This window comes from Physeter macrocephalus, chromosome 1, assembly GCF_002837175.3.
Source record: "Physeter macrocephalus isolate SW-GA chromosome 1, ASM283717v5, whole genome shotgun sequence".
NCBI lineage: Eukaryota > Metazoa > Chordata > Mammalia > Artiodactyla > Physeteridae > Physeter > Physeter macrocephalus.
Window position 1 is genome coordinate 38,639,412 of NC_041214.2, and position 21,042 is coordinate 38,660,453.

Here is a 21,042-nt window from a genome sequence, read left to right on the forward strand (position 1 = left end):
GTAAAGGAGAAACTAACACACTATTGTAAAACAGTTATACTCCAATAAAGATGTTAAAAAAATAAAAAAATAAAAAAAAAGAAGAACATTACAGTGAACACCCATATACATACCACCTAGAGTCTACCACTAACATTTTACTATGTGAGCATTATCATATACCCGTCTCTCTACCCACCTGTGCAATTAAGTGACGCTTTTTTTTTGGGGGGGGGCACACCGTGTGGCATGCAAGACTAGGGATCAAACCTGTGTCCCCTGCAGTGGAAGCGGGCAGTCTTAACCACTGGACCGCCAGGAAAGTCCCTAAGTGATGCTTTTTAAAGTCAGCTGCTGATATCACTATCTATTCCTCTAAACACTTTGGTATGTGTATCATTAACTAGGCTTCAGTATTTGTTTGATTTGTAACCTTCTACGGGAACAATTACATGCAATGAGGCATATAAAAAATGTACCACCTGATGAGTTTTGACTAACACTTATTTATATAACACAAAGCTGTCAAAATACAGGGCAGTACCACCACAGAGAAAGTTCCCCCATGCCCCCTTTTCATCAATCCCTCCTCCCAGAGGTAACAATTGTTCTTGCTCTCTTTTTTTTTTCCCCCAACTATAGAGCCTGGAACCCCATATAACTGGAATTTTGTCTGTTCTAAAACCTTATATAAATGGAAATAGTGAATATATTCTTGTGTAAGGCTTTCACTCAGCACAGTATTTTTAAGATTCATCTGTGTGTTATCAGTAATTCACTCCTTTTTAGTAGCTACTGATACTACAGTGAACTCCTAAATACTATACATAGGGATTCTGATATTACTTCATACCTTCATATTGACATCGGCCCCATTGCCTACTAGAAGCTCTAAACACAATGCTCCATGTGTTGATGCAGCAGCAAAGTGCAAAGGAGTAAACCCTTTTTCATTCTTTTGATTTACATTAGCACCACAGTCTATAAGTTCATTCACGACAACATCTTGTCCATTGTAGCAGGCTACATGAAGAGGTGTATTTCCATAGGCATTTGGTTCATTCATCTATGGAATAAAAAAATTGTCAATCTTAAAGCAGTCTTCCTAATTATCGTTGTGAGCTATTTTAGCAACACTGTGGTTGAAATCTAATTATTAAAGTGAGAAACAAACAGGGATAAATACACAGATATGGCTTATAATTTTAAACTTCTTTAAAAATAATGAACTTAACAATATTTTGGTGTCAAAACGATTTTGTAGCTTCAGGGAATATAACTCATATATACAATGTCTACTTCATGACAAAACTGAATGATTCCAAGAGATATTTTAGGAAAATGAAAACAAATAATATATTTTTAAAAGCGTTCTAGGTAAGGGACAATCATAGAATCAATTCTAAGAATCATGAAAAATGAACACAAACTGAAAATTCTGACATATATTGAAAAACACGCATATTTTCTATTTACAGTGACAAAAGATTAAAGTTGATTAGTAGAGAGAAAGATTTTTTAAAAAATGACTGACATCCTTTTCTATTTAATTCATTTTTGCAACAAACTTGGGCTTTAGATATTTTCCAGCCTACATACTGACATTTTACCAAAATGAATATGCTCCAAAAAAACAGTCAACATTGAGAAATAATTCATGTAACCGAAGTTTCTTTATCTTTCTATTTCTCAAAAAATATATTGGATGAATATTTTCAAGTTTACAGAACTTTTCTGTGGTAAAGAACTGTACTTTCGCTCCTGTCTTCTGGGAGGTCAACTATGGCACACCTGACAGCTGTGTCCTTGTCCAGGGTGGGAGCTGGCTACCCTGAACCTGAGAGTAGGAGCAGGCACGGCAGGTCTTTAGGGCAGGGCCAACCACACCACATAAACCAACCATGTGACGGAGGGGAGGGGCTTTGGGTCCGTTGGTATCAGTGGACTTGGAGACTGAAATCAACTATATGAGCAATTTTGATCAATCAATCATGCCTATGTAGTGGAGGCCCAATAAAACTCTGAAACCAAAGCTCTGGAGGGCTTCTCTGGTTAGTAATACTATGTGCATATGTCACATTCTGATGCTCGGAGAGCAAGGAGTCCTAACTCTGTAAGGAGAGGCCAATGGAAGCTTTGTGTTTAGAATACTCTTAGACTCTGCCTTGTGTGTCTCTTCCTTTGGCTGATGTTAATTTGTATCTTTTCTGCATAATAAACCATAACTGTGAGTATAATAGCTTGCAGTGAGTTTCTGGAGTCCTTCTAGTGAATCATCAAAACTGAAGTCAGTCCTGTGTGGAGACTGTGCCCTCTAACCTTGTGGTTGGCCCCAACTTATCATAACTTTATTTAACATTTTCTTTTCTCACATCTCCGGTAACAGAAATTAGAGGAAGTGAATAAGCAACACTTAACTTTAGTCAAGTTATCTAGAAATTAGAGGAAGTGAAAAAGCAACACTTTAGTCAAGTTATCTAGATTTCATCACCAAAAGCTGGCGGACACAGAAAAGATTCTCCCTCGGAGCTTCCAAAACTTTGAGAGATTAAATTTATTGTTTTAAGTCACTCACTTCGGCTCTAGGAAACTAAGTCATGCAAGTGGAGGCCACATGTCACTAAATGGCTCTAGGTCTGACCACTTTTTCTGAAGAACACTCTCACCAGAGTTTATAATTTTGCTGTCAATAACATAAGCTTTAAAAATTGCACCAGAATGGACTTGAAACAGTGATCAGAAACAAGGCTATCTCATTTATCTAGATCAAGGGTCTCTTAAGGCATTATGTCACTCTGTTGAGAAACAGAGCTATAGGAAGTGCTGAGTTAAAATAAAACTTTCATCTGTTTGCACTCTACAAGCTTCTACCTAACCATGTGTTTGAATTTTTGATCCCTACATTTTCAATAACTAAGTGCTTCACAAAGTCCTTAAATTAATAGGCTATCCAGCTCCACATATTCTTTGTCCAACCAGATTACCAACTATCTTTCTGTCTTTGCAGCTCATCTAAACTACCTCCCTCTCTCCTTCTACTTGGCTGCTTTTCATCTGTGTTTTAAAGACCAGATGAGTTTGTCAGAACTGTGCCTAAAGGATGGACTGTGGGAGCTCCAGGTATTCTTAGCTATCTCAGTTCTGTAATCAAATATATTCAGATGAAGGAGCAACCCCTCTGAACCAAACAGATCATACAGTAAGGAACACTTGCAGCTAATGGGCCAGAAGCCTCTAGTTTTCCTGCCTACCTCTGGACAATATCCTGTAATGTGAACAGCTACGGTCATTTAAAGGAAATATTAGACAAACTGGGCAAATAATACTAACAATAACCCAGCCACTTAGGAAAATAATCCAAATATGTCTGATCTGCTGGTTTCCATAGCTGAAATGAAGCTACAGGGCCTAGAATGTGATGGAAAAGAAAAACTTCTGTTAATCAACCATTCACCTTTGGAATATATTTTACCTCTTAATACATTTGACTGACTTCATGACTTGGTCAGACATCAGTGCACTGTATATTATGTAAAGGACTATAAACATAAAACTATTAAAAGACAAAAATGTTATTGTAAAAAATCATCTTTTAAATTTGAAATAACTTCTGCCAACAACAAAATCACAAACACACAAAATGCTCCATTCTTCTGTACTGCTTAGTCTGTACACCTACATCAACCCCAAGATCAAGAAGGTACTTGACTACGCTGATCATCCCACTAGAGGCTGCTGCGTGGAGAGGTGTATAAGACTTCTTGTCCTTGCATGTCACTTCAGCTCCGTGTGCCACAAGTAATTTCACTACTTCAATGTGACCTGAAAATGTGTTTATGAAGAAAAAAACAAGAAGATGAGTGTATGAAAAATATGAAATACAATCCTGAATATCTTTAAAGACAGGTAAAAATACAAATTAACTAGATAATGCATGACAAGTCACCAAGTAATCACATTATTACCAGAGAGAGGATAGAAGAAAAAAATAAGAATTCAGGATAATTTTGATAAATGCTGATAGAGGTAACTAATAATTGAAAATAATACATTTAATTATTTTATCCAGTGATAACCCTGCAATCTTCCTTTTACCTAGATCTTGTTGTTTCCAAGGTTGTTTTAATACATTCTCCAGTTCTTAAGTTAGCTTTTCATGTCTAATGTAAGACATTAGTTTATGTTGTGGAATCTTCTTCTACGTGGAAATCTGGGAGTGACTGGGCTTATTTCTTAAAAATGTCAGGTCTTTAGAACACGCAGCTAAAAACTTCTTTTTCCTTATTATTTCCACCAGATGCCTTAACAATCAGAATAGGCTAGGTCAGCAGTCCCCAACCTTTTTGGCAACAGGGACTGGTTTCATGGGAGACAGTTTTTCCACATGGCGGGGGTGGGGCAGGAATGGTTCAGGCGGTAATGTGAGTGATGTGGGGGATGGTTCAGCCCTATGCGGGGGATGCGGAGCAGCAGATGAAACTTGGCTGGCTTGCCTGCCGCTCATCTTCTGCTGTGCGGCCCGGTTCTAGGGGATGGGGACCCCTGGGCTGGGTTATACATGCTGCAGTTAACAACCAACTCCCAAATCTCAGTGGCTTAAACAATTAGTGTCTTATTTCTCATTCGCATTATGATAGCTTGGCCAGAGGGCTCTGCTCAGTCACGCAAGGATCCAGATTCATGGAGCTGACACACCATTTGAAGGCAGCTTGGTCACTGTGCCAGAAAGGGGAACAGACTACAGTCTCACACCGGCAATTAAATGCTCTGGTCCACAGGGGATGCTACTTTCATTAGGCAGAACTAGTCTCAGGCCCCACCCAACCACATAAGGAGGCCAGGAAGGGGGACATGTATCTGGAAGGTGGGAGAACCACTGTTCTCCTTTCTTATCTCCTCACTTCTTGTCACATTAGATTATACAGTGCTTTCTCCTCCTCCCAAAAGCCTTTCCACCTCTGTGCCTTTGTTCATGGGACTGATCCTACGTTGTACAGAATGTTCTGCTTGGACGTTTCTTTCTAATCGTTGTTACTAATCCTCGAAGAAGGTCATGTCAGTTCCTATCTTCCCTAGAAATCTTTTTAAAGGCTTCTAGCTGCCTAGAATTACGTGGCCAAAAGCACAATGTACCTGTAAATACTATCTAATAAGCATACACAATAATACTTTGTGATGTATCTTAAACTTGAATCATTATTTAACAAACTCTTTAATTACTTTTATGTATTAAGTTCCCATATATATATATATCTTTAAAGGCAAATATCATAGGCTCTTATGTTCTACTTCTTGGTGTATTTCAAACAAAATAGGTACCTAATAAATATGTTACATTAAACGAGTTGCTAATGATGCCATTTTTAATACCCCTCATAGGGAAGGTGTATATAAAGTAAATAACTATAAAAATGAGACTTTCAAACATAGTGCCTTGCCCCTTTGAAAAAAGGAGTCTACAAGATGCATAAAGAATCAAGTAGATATAGTTGTTCATACATATAAATTATCAATTAAAGCAGATACATTGAGCTATTTTTTCCCCATTTCAATATGAAAAATATCTATTATATTTTTAGGAAAAAATCAAAAGAATATCTGTCAAATCATTAGGTGCCAAATTAAATGTGACTATCATATAAGAGCACTAACTGGTACAAAAGATCTCTCACTACACATTACTCTCTGATCTATGGCTCTAGAAAGACAACTACTTGGGTTTACTGTAATGTATTAAATACCAGGGCTTCCCTGGTGGCGCAGTGGTTGCGAGTCCGCCTGCCGATGCAGGGGAACCGGGTTCGTGCCCCGGTCCGGGAGGGTCCCACGTGCCGCGGAGCGACTGGGCCCGTGAGCCATGGCCGCTGGGCCTGCGCGTCCGGAGCCTGTGCTCCGCAATGGGAGAGGCCACAGCAGAGGGAGGCCCGCATACCACAAAAAAACAAAAAACCAGGACTTATAATGCCCAGGAGGCTCACACATAAATGTAGCTTTTTTAAACCGGGCAAATGCATATTATTCACTAAATATGCCAAAAAGAAACAAATTCTCCTGATTTTTAAGACTAGAAGGCCCATTATACAAACATAATGGAAAAACTATCCAAAACCAACACATCATTCTAAGTAAATCTCTTAGATCATATTAATTATGTAGATTCCAGGAAGTGTGAACTTTTCCTGAGACCGATAAAGCCCTATTTTAAAAAGGTGCCATGCATAGGGAAATTTACAATCTTAAAATTGACAAATATTTATTTAAGCACATTTCTGAAATATGTATAAATTCCTTTAATGGACCACTGAAAACATGAAGAAGGGGCCTTTCCACAGCCAGTTTGGGGTGACCTATTTAAAAGAAAAAAAGGAAGAAAGTTCTAGAGTGAAATAAATGATATTGTTCTAGCGAGGCAGAACCTAGCCAGAATACATATGTGTTTTCCTTATCAATTTATAGAACGATGCTACCAAGGAGACTAGATTTCATTCAATTCATCTGGGTGTATTTTTAGATGACAGCATCCAGCAGACATGCATGGCATATATAATTCTGTAGTCAATAACTCCTTTAAAAAAATTATATCCATGCAATGTGAATTTTGATAAATGTAATAATTACCCGTCAGGAATTTGGAAAATTCCCTACATTTTTCTTTGGTTCATGAATGTATTAATAAAAGTAAAATGAGCTAAAACAACTGAATGGTTTTAGAAACTGTGTGTCAATACTCCTCTTTTTCCAAGCTTAAAGGAAGGAAGAGACAGGGAAAGGAAAATTATGAATTTCTGAATGTTTATGCTCAAAAATTAAATGGACTATGAGATCCAAGAAATACAGAATATCTTTTACAATCCACAAGAAGAAAAAACACCATTTCACATCAACTCAAATTATGCATTGCTTTAAGAAGAAATAATGTAATGAGCTGCTTATCAAGGTAATTAATATTTATTTAGTACCCTCTATGTCAAAGTCATCACAGTAAGGTACTTTGAAGCAAAAAGTGATGGATATTGCTAAAAGCACTGAAGGCAACAGAAAAGATGAATGTGTAAATGGATTTTTTTTTAAACAGATCTTTATTGGAGTATAATTGCTTCACAATACTGTGTTAGTTTCTGTTGCACAACAAAGTGAATCAGCCATATACATACACATGTTCCCGTATCCCCTCCCTCTTGAGCCTCCCTCCCACCCTCCCTATCCCACCGCTCTAGGTCATCTCAAAGCACCTAGCCGATCTCCCTGCGCTATGCTGCTGCTTCCCACCAGCCAACTATTTTACATTCGGTAGTGTTTATATGTCGATGTTACTCTCACTTCGCCCCAGCTTCACCCTCCCACCCCATGTCCTCAAGTCCATTTTCTATGTCTACCTCTTTATTCCTGCCCTGCAACTAGGTCCATCGGTACCAGTAAATGGATTCTTAATGAAGGTTCATGGTAGGAGCAAACACAGGGTAGGGAGGGAAAAATGATCAGTTCATTTGGGGACAGAGGTGGGGCTGGGGAACATAAACAGAGGATTCAATCATAGCATAAGGATAAGAGGTAGAACCTAACAGAAAAGTAAGGGTAGCCTCAACCAGGGGGACAGAAGGCCAGGGCCTGTGAGAAATAAATTACAAGAAGACATGTAATGCAATAATCTCTTAGGCTAATATTGGCAGATTCTCTAGAGGTGTCAATGACCTGGACTTAAGGCCTGTCTAATAGACCTGGCAATAACTCCCTACTTTCATATATTTAGCTCCTTTTTAATCCTGAACACCTAAAACAACTGAATGGTTTTAGGAACTGTGTGTCAACACTCCTTTTTTTCCAAGCTTAAAGGTAGGAAGAGACAGGGAAAGGAAAATTATGAATCTCTGAATGTTTATGCTCAAAAATTAAATGGACTATGAGGTCCAAGAAATACAGAATATCTTTTACAATCCACAATCGGCCTGAAAAATGACATTTAGTAGATCAAGGAAAACAAAGGCCATCCAAGGGCCTCTGAGATACACACACCCAGCTACTCTGGGAGCTCAATTAGAGGCAACCCACAAAATTCCTTGGCCTTCAATTTTATGAAAACAGCTGTTTAGCCAAGTTTAATTCTTTGGCGATAAAAGGCCTGACACCCTCTGCTTAATGTGTGAACCTTTTAATATAAGGTATATAGTTTAAAATCACAGACTATCTGTTCCTGAACTGTCAAGAATAAGCTACTCCAGAATACTCAGAAAAATCCCCAAGACTTAAAATACAGAAAACCTACAGGCTGTGAGGAGGGCACTTTAGGACACGACAGGAGACTTGCTTCTGGATATTTTACCTTCAATTAACAGAAGAAAAGTGCCCATGACATAACTAGAGCTACATTTATGTGTGAGCCTCCTGGGCATTATAAGTCCTGGTTTTTAACACATTACAGTAAACCCAAGTAGTTGTCTTTCTAGAGCCATAGATCAGAGAGTAATGTGTAGTGAGAGATCTTTTGTACCAGTTAGTGCTCTTATATGATAGTCACATTTAATTTGGCACCTAATGATTTGACAGATATTCTTTTGATTTTTTCCTAAAAATATAATAGATATTTTTCATATTGAAATGGGGAAAAAATAGCTCAATGTATCTGCTTTAATTGATAATTTATATATATGAACACCTTTGGTGTGAGAGAAACAGCAAGAGCCCAAGAGTTATTTCCATGATGGGCAAAGGATTTTCCTGGACCTTAGGGTTACTGTCAACTGGTCTGAGTTCATTTGGTTTCTTACATTTTTGTATTTTACAATTTTATATAGTTTTTAAAATTAATACTCTTCTATGAACCTTTGAATTTTAAGTGAGAGCTAGGAAAAGACAAAGGCAAAGGCAGGGAGTAGTGAGGATAAGCTATGCCTGTGAGAAGAGGGGCTAGACTGTCTTTGTAGTCATTATGAGAGGCACATGGGAATGAGACCAGCACTACATGGCAGGTCCATCAGTCCAGGTAATTTTTCCTAAGTCAGAGGAGCAAGAACAGCAGAAGCAGAATGGACTGTTGGGAGTAAAAGAAAAAGCCCTGAGCTCCATGGCTGCAAAGAAAGGAGTTCTTCAGCTCTATTGTAAGACGCCCCACCCACGGCTTCCTTCCAGAGGCACAGCCTAGCCCTACGGAACTTGCAAGGTTGGCAGCAGGTTGAGATCCACTTCGACCTGACCTGCGTGGTCTTAGCGCCCGCAGGCCAGCATCTCTGCTCTGTTCTTTCTGTGCGTTTTAAAGTATCCTGAGGAAGGCTGACCTTTCTCCTCCCTGGCTGTCCCAGTTACCTCAAAAACCCATTAATGATTTCGTTAGTGCTCTGCTCGTGGAATTGCGTAGGTTTTAAGCAGTCTGCCCCAGGACCATTTTCCCATGAGCTCTGTTAGTTTCAGACTGCAACTGTGCAGATCCTAAGACTTTTCAAGAATCCTTTTTTTTCTTTGTTTGGTTGCACTGCGCAGCTTGTGGGATCTTAGTTCCCTGACCAGGGATGGAACCCACACCCTCGGCAGTGGAAGCGTAAAGTCCTAACCACTGGACTGCTAGGAAATTCTCTCAAGAATGTTAAAAGCAGAAAAGCTGATATCTAAACCTCAGTTTCTTACTGTGAAATTACTGTGGTAGAAATCACACATGATATGCCTATTTAACACAGTGCTTGGCACAAGATAACAGGCTTCTTAATACATCTTCACAACTTCTACCTTAATATTCCCATACAAACAAGGATGGGTTCAGGATGGGTATGAGAATGGGCTTTCAGTAAACACCAATCTAAACTTTGTCTCCCAAGCTTGTGTCTAGGACATCTCTCCCTTTAAAAGTAAACAGAATTAATTTTAAACAGCTTTCAGAAGAACTGGACCTAATGTACTCCTGTCCTGGCAAACCTCCCCCGACTGCCAGGCTGGTTCCACTTGGGCAGCAAACTCAGATATGGTGCAACTTCTCACTATCCTAAAAGACATGTTATACCAAATGCAAGAACGAAATGTCCAACTTTTCCTTAATACTTAATGTCAAAAAATAAATTTAAAAAACACATACCCATATACGCTGCCCAGTGGATAGCACGTCTATCTTTCTTGTCAAAAGCATTAATATTGGCACCTCTAGACAAGAGTAGTTTGACCATCTGGAATAAAAATAAACAGTTTCATCAACATTCAGAAGCAGAACTGTTCATGAATATCCATCGTGAAGACTACTCATCTCAAGCTCTCTGGCACCGAATTTCTGCATTTGTAGAAAGGGAAGACGAGACTATATACTGAAGATGCTTTAACATAATTTAATAAACAACAGGACAATATACGAAAAAAGGTTTCACTATGGTGGTTACTGAAGTCAGGCATCAGCATCTTTTTAAAGATGCCACTTTGTGTCCTGGTATTTTATGAACAACTAAGCACAAATCTGCAAAGTCTAAAGGGAGAGTATTTAACAACAGGTTTTATTCCTCTTTATAGCCATTAAAATTCAAAGTGCATTCTGATCCCAGAAATGTCTTAAATTTAATTCAAACACAGATGCAGTGTCCATAATATGACTAGACCTGAAGGTCACTGCACAGTCTACTTACCTCATAATGTACCAAAAAAAGTCATTTCCATTATGTCCAAGCATATTTACAATAGTTTCCCCATTAGAAAGGGCATTCCAGATGTCAAAAAGGGACTCATCTAGTGACCTGAACTGCAGTAGAGACAAGAATTCTTTGTGTTGCAAAAGGCGAGAAGAACAGTGAAAACAGCACTGCAGCACTAGCCCTCAGCCGTGGAATCTTGGGAATGTCACTTTACCTCTTTTTAAAAAAAAAAATTGAAGATTTACAGTGTTTCAGGTACATAGCAAAGTGATTCAGTTTTATATATATATATATTTCTTCCAGATTCTTTTCTACTACAGGAAAAGAATTGATATTGAATATAGTTCCCTCTGCTATACAGTAGGACCATCATTTTTAGCTCTTTGAGTTTCTGTGTCTGCAACAAAAATGAAGGACTGAATAAGCTGCCCTCAAAGGTCCTTCTAACTCTGAGTCTCATTCTTTCCTAAGTCTTCCATGTACATACATAAACCCCAATCTTTGCTATGGCACACCTAACATTAACCAATGCTCCTTGTATAAGATAACTAAATACTAATTTTCTTAAATTGTTTTCTTTTGATGGTCTGTCATCAAAGAATTCTTGACTAAATGTTCAAAATAAACTATAAGAAAATGTTTTCTACACGCCACCTTCCTTTGCTACCATCTTCCTGGGAGAACAATGAAACTGTTCCACCTTCCTATACATTTCTTCCTGCAATGACAGAACATACTTTTCACATTGTGTTACAGTTGGCAGTGTTGTCCTTTGTCTCCCCAGGCTGACCATGAAATTCAAGTGCAGGGGCTGTATCTGATAAATAAATTTCTAAATTTGAGAAAGTTATATTATGAATTATCATGAAAAGAAGTCTGAGGGTTTGAAAAAGGCAAAATTAGATAAAAATGAGCAAAATAGGCAAGTTCATTAATAATGGGGGGCGGGCACACACGCAGGGAGAGAGAATCACTGTCTTAACTGAATACCACTTACCTCCCCGTGTCCACTGAAAGCTGCATGATGCAGTGCAGTTCTCCCCGCTCGATCAGACACGTTTACATTACTCAGCAGAGGGACCAAAGCTTCCGCACACTTTACAGCTTTATTAGCAGCCGCTATGTGTAAAGGGGTTTGCCAGTTTTTGTCTCGAGCATTAACATCTGCAGAATGCTTCAAAAGTACCTGAACTGCTTCCTAAAACATATGAAGATATACAAGACAAATGAGTTAACAGCTTTAGAAATTGTACACACATGAAGGAAATAAAATTTCTTGAGAAAATAAAAACAGTTCTGGCAGAACCTGCTATAAACAAGCCAGAAAACAAAACAGCTTGAACAAAATAGCAGTGCTCAGAGCCATGCAAGATACATCAAAATAAAACATTCCCTTTCTCTATCCTCCAATTAAAGGCCCAACAATCAGTCTCTATCAAAATATACAAGAAATACTGACAAATATTCTTCAAAAACATTCATTACTAATCTTGCTTTTCTAGATGGTGAGATACAATTAATTTATACTTTCAAAGCTTCAAAAAGTAGATTTATCACTTTGCCATTAAATATATAAAAATTTAAACATACTATTTCCCAAAGTATTCCACATGCTATATTTTACAAAATGAAAAATCACTAGGATCTAATTCATTAGAGAGAGAGAGTGAGAGGGAGGGAGGGAGGGAGGGAGGGAAGTCTTTGTTGTGATGCTACCTGGTGGGAAAGTTGGTGTTAACAAGGCAAATTAAGAGTTTACTATTCAAAGGGATTGGTCTCCCAGAAGCACAAGAAAAATGTCACAAAACATCCATAAACTGGACTCATGGCAAAATCGAAAGGAATCCAGTATGCCATCAATATTAAGCAATATAATCAGAACTAAACGTAGCAAAATTTTTCTCCTTACAGTGATAATCCTATTTTTGGCAGATGAACAACAAACTACATATGAATTGAAAAGGACCAGAACCAAATCACCTCAGCTCTGTCATTTACAAGGTATAACTATTCAAGTCTAGTAAAACTGACCCTTGGTTTTCTTATCAGTAAAGATGGGAAAGAGCACCTGTCCATCACTCATCTCAAGTCTGCTATGAAGCAAAAAAACCTAACGTACATAAGATTCTTCAAAAGATTAAAATAACTGTAACTATGCAAAGTAGCAAGGAAGACCAAGCAAAATACTATCATTCATGATTTGCACACAGCCTTTGAAATAAAAAGTAATCAGAACTGCTGAAATATGGGAACCAGCACAAGGCTGGCAAAAGACGGGAGAGACGCCCATCAATCTATCGACCTGCTGAGTAGCTAAGTAAAGACATATGGAGGCCTGCCCTGTGACCCCACAATTCCAATCCAGCTATTTACCCAAGAGAAATTTTAACAAGACCCATCTAAGAATGTTTTTATTTATTTATTTTATTTTTTATTTTATTTATTCATAAGAGCCAAAAACAAGAAATGTAAATGTCCACCTACAGGAAAATAGATAAACTGTTGTACATCCATACAGGAAACACTACTCGGCAATAAAAAGAAATGAACCACTAATGTACACAACAATATGACTAATCTCAAAAGAAGTCAAGACATAAGAGTACATACTGTATGATTCCATTTTTATAAAATTCTAGAACAGGCAATTCTAGAACAGGCAATTGAGAGGTGCCTCTGGGGACAGGAGGGACTGACTGAAAAGGGACATGAGGGAACTTGCTGGAGTGATGGAATCTTCTAAATCTAGATTGGGAGAAAGGTTACATGGGTGTATACATTTGCCAAAACTCAACACTATACACTTAAAGTCTGTGCATTTTACCGTAAATTATATTTCAATTAAGAAAAAGGAATATAGGGAAAAAGATAGACAGAGGAATATGTACTCAGAATCATGGAGAACAAAGTACAAACACTGTCAGGATTCTCAATCTTCATCCTCAAGAAGGGTATTTTGTGACTTAGGGAGTAACACTAATACCATCCTGGGAAATAGATGTACTATAAAATAATTAAAAACAAAATGAAGAATTTATAATTGGATAAATTGGGCAAATACAGCATACTATAGATGCCAGGCTTGCCTTAATTATTTCCAACTGGAATTCACAACGCATACCTTTAAGTTTCTGAAAAGTGTGTGGAATACTTATGTTCCATCAGCAAGAACAGAAAAATCAAAGCTATACTTTCGTTTCACAGAAAAACAAGAATAAATCCAGTTTATGGTTGAGGGTGGGTAAGATGGCACCTAAAGAAGGCTGTAAACACAACGACTAAGACTGTTTGAACCCTGGGTCCACTGCTGGGGACACTTAATTGTGTACCCCACAATTCATGTCGAAGCCCTAACCACCCCCCACCACAAAGCAGTAAAGTTAAATGAGATGATAAGGGAGAGACCCTAACCTGATCAGACTGATGGCCTTCTAAGAGGAGGAAGAGGGAGAGAGAGATTCCCCCCTCCCCCACCAAATGTGAGGACACAGTGAGAAGGCAGCCATCTGCAAGCCAGGAAGAGAGTCCTCATCAGAAACTGACCCTGCTGGACCTTCATCTGAGACTTCCAGCCTCCAGACTGTGAGAAAAAACATTTCTGTTGTTTAAGCCACCCAGTCTATGGTATTTTGTTATGGCAGCCGAGCTGACTAATACAACCATCATTTACTACTCAGAATAATATACGTCAGTGCCATATCACAACAGCAGTGATCTTCGAAAATTTAGAGAAAACTAAAGAACTCTCTAAAAGACAGGAGATTCAAAAACAAAAACAAAAAAAAATTTTTAAAGGGTAAATTTCTGGAAATTACAAACCAATGAGCCTGATGTTTTACCCTAGTAAAATTCTAGATTTTATTAGCAACACATTACAAGCATTTAGAAAAAAAATGTAGGGATAACCAAGGATATACATAGTTTTACTAATGACAAAATTACCATAGTAACCTTGATCCCAATTTTTCCATTATTAGAGGGTATGCATGTGTAAGAAATGCTGCAGGTGTGCCTTGACTTCAAACAAACAAGTAATATCCTATGACACTGATTTAAATAAGATTAAGAAATATGGGGTGGGGTGATAACAAAAGGTTAACTAATTCTATCCAAAGAGTATTTATTCATAGCTTAGGGTCAGGCACAGGGAAAAGAAGGGCTAACGCATTCCAAATAAACACAATGTTTGGGTGAACCACTAATATCTCACATGATAATATATTTTAAACTCAGTTATCTTGATAGAACTAAAATGCTAATTCCTGGAGTTAGGTTAAAAAAAATAAATGCATATCCTTCAGAGGATCCAGTGTGATGTGGATGGATAGACAGATAGATAGATAAATAAATAAATAACACACACACACACACACACTCACATACCCCCACACTCTCTCTCACAAAGCCCTAATACTCAGAAATTGATTTATTCAGAAGAATATTCAGCATTTATAGAGAGCTAGATTGTATGCTACACTTCAAGACTGACAGTCACAAACCAGTGGTGGAGAAAAGATGAGGCAGCCAGGCAATATGACCAGGTGCATGGAAATCATGTCACGGAAGGAGAGCTGGGGAACTTGGTATAGTTAACCCGAAGCAGTCTTTCTAAACCCAAGTTCAGTGAGGGAATTAAGCCTTAAGACATCCACTGTCTGTGAGAAGTTAACTTCCTTACTATGCATCTTCAGTGATGCTAGTCATCTCTGTCCTTGGCAGAAGTGAGAAAATAGTCACTCTAATCATCTTCTGTAGAGCTTACTTCTCTCATGGTATCTCAAAAACATAAACCAAAAGCTACCTAAAATTTTGCCTTTTTATATACCCCTTTCTGGTTATGTTTTCTATTAAATGAAGTAAGTAATGTAAGTATAGCTCTCTTTTGCTCTTAGGATATGATAGGAATAATTAAAAGAACACCAGTGAAACTGACAACCTTGACTAGGTTTCCTAGCAGTTTTCCTAATCATGGCATTTTCCTTTTAAAAGAAAAATAATCCTTAGAGCCAGGGTTTACAGAAGTTATATTTTTATGGAATGGTTACATTTTATAGCTGTTTCCCATAATCCTGCAGAAGAGTAGTAATATTACATAGCCTAGTAGTTTTTAGGATGAAAAGCCTAAACTTTTTTTAGGTTGAAAAGCTTAAACTTAAACTTATTAGGATCCGTTGCTTTCTAACCTACAGCTTGCCCTTAAGTTCAAGCCACGTACATAGTTTTAAAAAATCAGCAGCTGGGGCTTCCCTGGTGGCGCAGTGGTTGAGAGTCTGCCTGCTGATGCAGGGCACGCGGGTTCGTGCCCCGGTCCGGGAGGATCCCACATGCCGCGGAGAGGCTAGGCCCGTGAGCCACGGCCGCTCAGCCTGCGCATCCGCTAGGCCCGTGAGCCACGTCCGCTCAGCCTCCGCATCCGGAGCCTGTGCTCCGCAACGGGAGAGGCCACAACAGTGAGAGGCCCACGTACCGCAAAAGAAAAAAAAAAAGAAAAAAAAAAAATCAGCAGTTAGGTCTCTGGGTGGAACCTGCAATCTGCCTTTAACATTGATTATTTTTTTAAAGAATCTTTGGCCTGTTTTACAATCTCTACAAATATACGAAGTGCTCTTTCTGATGATTCAATTTGACAAAACTCCACTAAATTTAATAGTCATATTTCCAAGAGTCATACCAAAAAATAGGTAAGTATGACTAATTTATCAATAGGTTGCCATGATGGCAATGTTTATCTTCCTTAACAGCCTTTATTTAAAGAAACTTCACTACAAGAGGGCTAACCACAAACTTAAAAAAATCACCATGAATTTCAGAGTTCAGAGTATTTTGGTTAATAGGTCTTAGTTTTCAGAATTCCCAGATTTGCCCAAGATCACACAGCTAGAAAGTGGCAGGTGATATCTGAAGCCAGTGTCTCCCGATCCAAGTCCCAAAGTTCACCAGCTGTAGCCACCAAGGACCACCGTCCCCCCCTCCCTCCTCCTTCCAATCCAGAGGCTTATGGTCAACAGACCGCCTCTGTCACACCGCAGCATTTCAGTCCCTTCCAGCCACCTTCTCCTCCACTCCTCTTCACTCACCCAACTCTCGTTTTGGGTTCAAGGTGTACTTCGCAATGAGGAATGCAAAGAAGAATGAACAGACAGGAGCGCCCCCAGTTTCTCTTGGGGAAACACCCCCCCCCAAGGCACGTGTTCCCCTTCTCTCTCCAAAACTATCTGGCCCCAAGACGGGGAGAAGCAGGAGCCACCCCCTCTCTCTCACAATCTGAATAACTGAAGAAAATATTAATTTATACAGTTCCACCCTTTTATATTTTAAATTATTTAAAAAATGTTTTCAACTATCGTAAGATAGGTAAAAGGGGTGCTTTGGGCACAATGCATTTGTAAAAAGTACCCAATCCATTTTAGAAAGGCAGTAAAATGACAGAAAAAAAGATGGTCCAGGTATTTGTGTCATCTCTGCTACTCAAAAGCTGAGTGGTTTCTGGCAAATTATTAACTACACAGTTCCTTAAAATATCTATCCTACAAGGATGTTATGAGGACTAGAAGATATGACAAATATAAAAATGAACCTTCTCCCAAAATGTCAGTTATCTTGAAGGTCAAACTATACACAGGATTATAAATAAAAAGGAATTGTTCTTTCTCATAAGACACCTAACATATTTTAAGACTGTATTTAGAACTGGCAACATGTGAGATCAAGTGATGTTCCTGAAAGTGATTTCAGTGTTTACCTAAACAATATTTCATTTAGTCATTACACACTGCTGAGAGCATTTCCTGAGGACAGCCAGCAGAACCCCTGCAACACGTCTATTAGGCTGTTGTGAGCCAGTCAGCAGAGAAAAGCCTTGAGGAGGAACTTGTAAGACAGAAAAACAACTGCTCTCTTGTAAGAAGTACAGGAGGGTTTTCTGTTCTCTGCCGCTTCAGACTCTCCAAGAGGCCTTAGTCACAAAAGGAAAATGGAACAATTAACTTGGTTTGAACCAATTCCAAAGTAAAGTGACCAGTCTAGGTATTTTCAGTTGCTTTTTCCTTTTTTGAAAATACAGAATTTGAATATGGACTCATAGGCAGGCCTACTTAATGATTTTATATACAAAATATTTACTAAGAGAAATTTCATACCTCACTACAAGATGCAACTGCTCTGTGTAAAGGTGTCAACCATTTGTTGTCTTTGGCATTAACTCTAGCTCCTGCAACAAGAAGAAAAAAATAGATTGAAATATTTTGCATAAAATATTTTGAATAAATGTCCTGAAATACTAGTTACATATAGTCCAAATTGGATAAATAACAATTGAAAATGTAGTACTTCATTTTTATACTTTCTGCTAATAAATCACCCTTAAATTACAAAACAAAACTATCCTTTTTCATTGATATAATTATCCAGTAAGGTATTAGCTTTTTTTATTAAAAATCAAAGAAACATCATTTTATATATAGTCTAGAAAAGCCACCTTTATACAGAGCATATCCAAAATGAAAATCAGACCCCAATGTAGAATGTGTGTTAAAAACCTCAAATACTTAAATACATGAATAAGAATACTAAGACATAAAACACAGATCATTACAAAGTCTTCATTATAATTCTTTACTAATGAATGTATCATGTTATAATGCAATATAGCAATATCAAAACAGTTCTCCAGTAATGAGTAAAAATGCTTTAGTACTATAAAGTTATTTTATAAATGGATACCACGGCTATAAACTTAGGGGAAAATATTCAGAAAGGAAATGAACCAACCCACATGTCTTTCCATGTTATACCTAAAGTTCTAAAGTAGTAATAATTAAAACAAATCAACTATGTATTTTTTGTTTGAAAATCATTAAGTCAATGGACACAAATTTTCCTTAACAGAATGGAAATACCATTTAGTAAGACAATAAGTGTATTATGTAATTTGAGGAGGAAAAAAAATCTTATCACCTATGTAAAATCCACTGATTTGGGGCTTAAATCCCCACCAAACAGAAGCAGCACACTGTGGGATCACTCTACGTAGAGAAACAACCTTGACTCTCAGGACTAGAGGAACTTGCAACAGGTCCTGCACTAAGAGCAATCCTAGATTTACATCTAGAATAATAATAACTAGCTAAGTGAGAAGAGGCTTTAGGAACCTAGTCCAACCTCCATACTTTCCAGATGATGAAATGCTGGTACAAGCAAGCAGCTCACAGCCAGAGTCAAGTACAGCAGAACCAAGGATAGAACTCAGACATCCTAATGTTTACATTGTGTTTTGAGTGTGAGGTTCTAAGTAATAATCAAGTGCAGTGACTCCAAGTTACAGCCCGGAATAACCTCTAGCTGTATGATCCCTCTGAACCTACATTTCTTCATCTATAAACCAGATCCCCTAATACCTTGTTACAAAAATTAACAGGGGAGTTCCCTGGTGGTCCCGTGGTTAGCACTCCGAGCTTCCAACGCAGGGGGCACGGGTTCAATCCCTGGTCAGGGAACTGAGATCTCACATGCGGCACGGCGCGGTCAAAAAACAAACAAAAAAACCAACAACAAAGATTAACATACAAACCAATGTACCTAGTACATGTAGCACAGATACATTAGAGGTAGATTTTATAAGTCTGAATGTGAGAGAAAATGAAAGGCAGGTGTAGGAAATCATCCACAAGTGCAGCAGTTGAAGCTGAACTCTGTGTGGGCACGGACAGTGAATCATGAACCAGCAGGAGAGCTTTCAAGATTGCTTAAAGTTGTGGGAGAAAGAAAGGGAGTCAGTAAACTAAAGAACCAGCCAGAGGGACTTCCCTGGCGGCACAATGGTTAAGAATCCACCTGCCAATGCAGAGGACACGGGTTCAAGCCCTGGTCTGGGAAGATGCCACATGCCGCGGAGCAACTAAGCCCGTGTGCCACAGCTACTGAGCCTGCGCTCTGGAGCCCAAGAGCCACAACTACTGTGCCCGCGTGCCACAACTACTGCAGCCCGGGTGCCTAGAGCCCATGCTCCGCAACAAGAGAAGCCACTGCAATGGGAAGCCTGCACACTGCAACAAAGAGTAGCCCCCGCTCGCCATAACTAGTGAAAGCCCACGTGCAGCAATGAAGACCCAACACAGCCAATAAATAAATAAATAAAATTTAAAAAACAAACAAACAAACAAACAAAAAACCCAGCCAGAGACAGTGGTATATTCATGTAATAAACATCTGAACAACTACCGGCCAGGTTCTGTGGAGACCAAAATGGTGAAAAGAGGCTTTTCTGACCACAGTAAAGTCAGCATTTGTTTTGGGTAAGAGCACAGACACTTGAAATGTTCATGGGTCAGAAAGTTGGAGCCCTAGAGACAGTGAAGAGGCTCCTTCCCTCTCCCATATAGAGAACTTCAATGGTTCTCTATAATCCCTGTACCTCTTTCTATGATTTTGTATTTATGTGCACAGTAGGAGGGCAGGTCCTGGCATTAAGGCCTGAAGGGTAGTGACACAGACACTCAAAAGACACAAGTATCCTGGAAAGACAGAAGTAGAGAAGAATGAGGCCTGAAAATGGGCCTCCAACAAATGGGAAGGGTCAGAAGTCTGATTCAAGGCATTAACCGACAAGGAAATAGAATGTGGCTGTCACAAAAAATGAGGATGATCTCTACGTGCTGATAAAGATCTGAGAAATAAAAAGTAAAAACAGCAATAAGTAAGAGCTGTATGAATAGTATTCTTTACTTTTACATAGAAAAAGGAAGAGTTAAGTATCTATATTTACATTTGCAAAAGGAAACCCGGGAGGAAAGCTAAGACATTAAGAACAGCGGTTGCCTATGTGTTTGCATTGGTGGTGGGGGGCAATAAGAATTGGATGATGTGATGGGGAACTAGGGTAGAAAGGCAACTGCGCTGTAAGCTGTATACCTTTAAAGGTGTGTATATTTTAATTCGGAAATGAAACTGAAATACTACATATTCAAAAAGTGAAATGTACCGAAGAGGAAATGAAAGGAGTGGTCATGAAAAAACACTCCAAGAATTTGGCTTCAAGTGCAAAGAAAAAATTGGAAAGCAGGAAGAGGGTGAATATAGTCTGTCTTTCTTTTGGAAATGGGTTATCAGATACACAGCTGAAGGAAAAAAGTCTAACATTTATGGTGCATTTGGCAGCCCAAAGTAAAAAACCCTGCTTGCTTCATTCTTCCATTTTAAGTTACAATAATTAACTAATTAATTAAATCGTCTTTCTTTCTCTTTACTTTTTTTTTTGTTCTCTTTACTTTTAATAACAAAATCAAAGTTAATTTTATCAAAAACATGAGTGACTATAACAAATAATCCAGTAGTGGCTTAACGAGGACACATCATGCTGCCACTTGCAACTAGTAGACTTGATAAAAGTCTTGATAAAAAATTTGGGGCTTCCCTGGTGGCGCAGTGGTTGCGCGTCCGCCTGCCGATGCAGGGGAACCGGGTT

General features: G+C 38.5%; 1 protein-coding gene across 7 annotated transcripts in view; it reads right to left on the reverse strand.

The window, feature by feature from the left end:
* ANKRD28 (ankyrin repeat domain 28) overlaps window positions 1-21,042 on the reverse strand; it is a 178,859-nt gene that overhangs the window by 40,737 nt on the left and 117,080 nt on the right. For all 7 annotated transcript variants that reach the window (XM_028490006.2, XM_055090942.1, XM_007102249.3 and 4 more), the window contains exons 4-8: window positions 17,720-17,790; window positions 11,578-11,778; window positions 10,040-10,127; window positions 3,659-3,801; window positions 833-1,045 (exon numbers count right to left, since the gene is read on the reverse strand). In XM_028490006.2, the coding sequence (XP_028345807.1) occupies window positions 833-1,045; window positions 3,659-3,801; window positions 10,040-10,127; window positions 11,578-11,778; window positions 17,720-17,790 (716 nt within the window). The remainder of the gene's footprint in view (window positions 1-832; window positions 1,046-3,658; window positions 3,802-10,039; window positions 10,128-11,577; window positions 11,779-17,719; window positions 17,791-21,042) is intronic.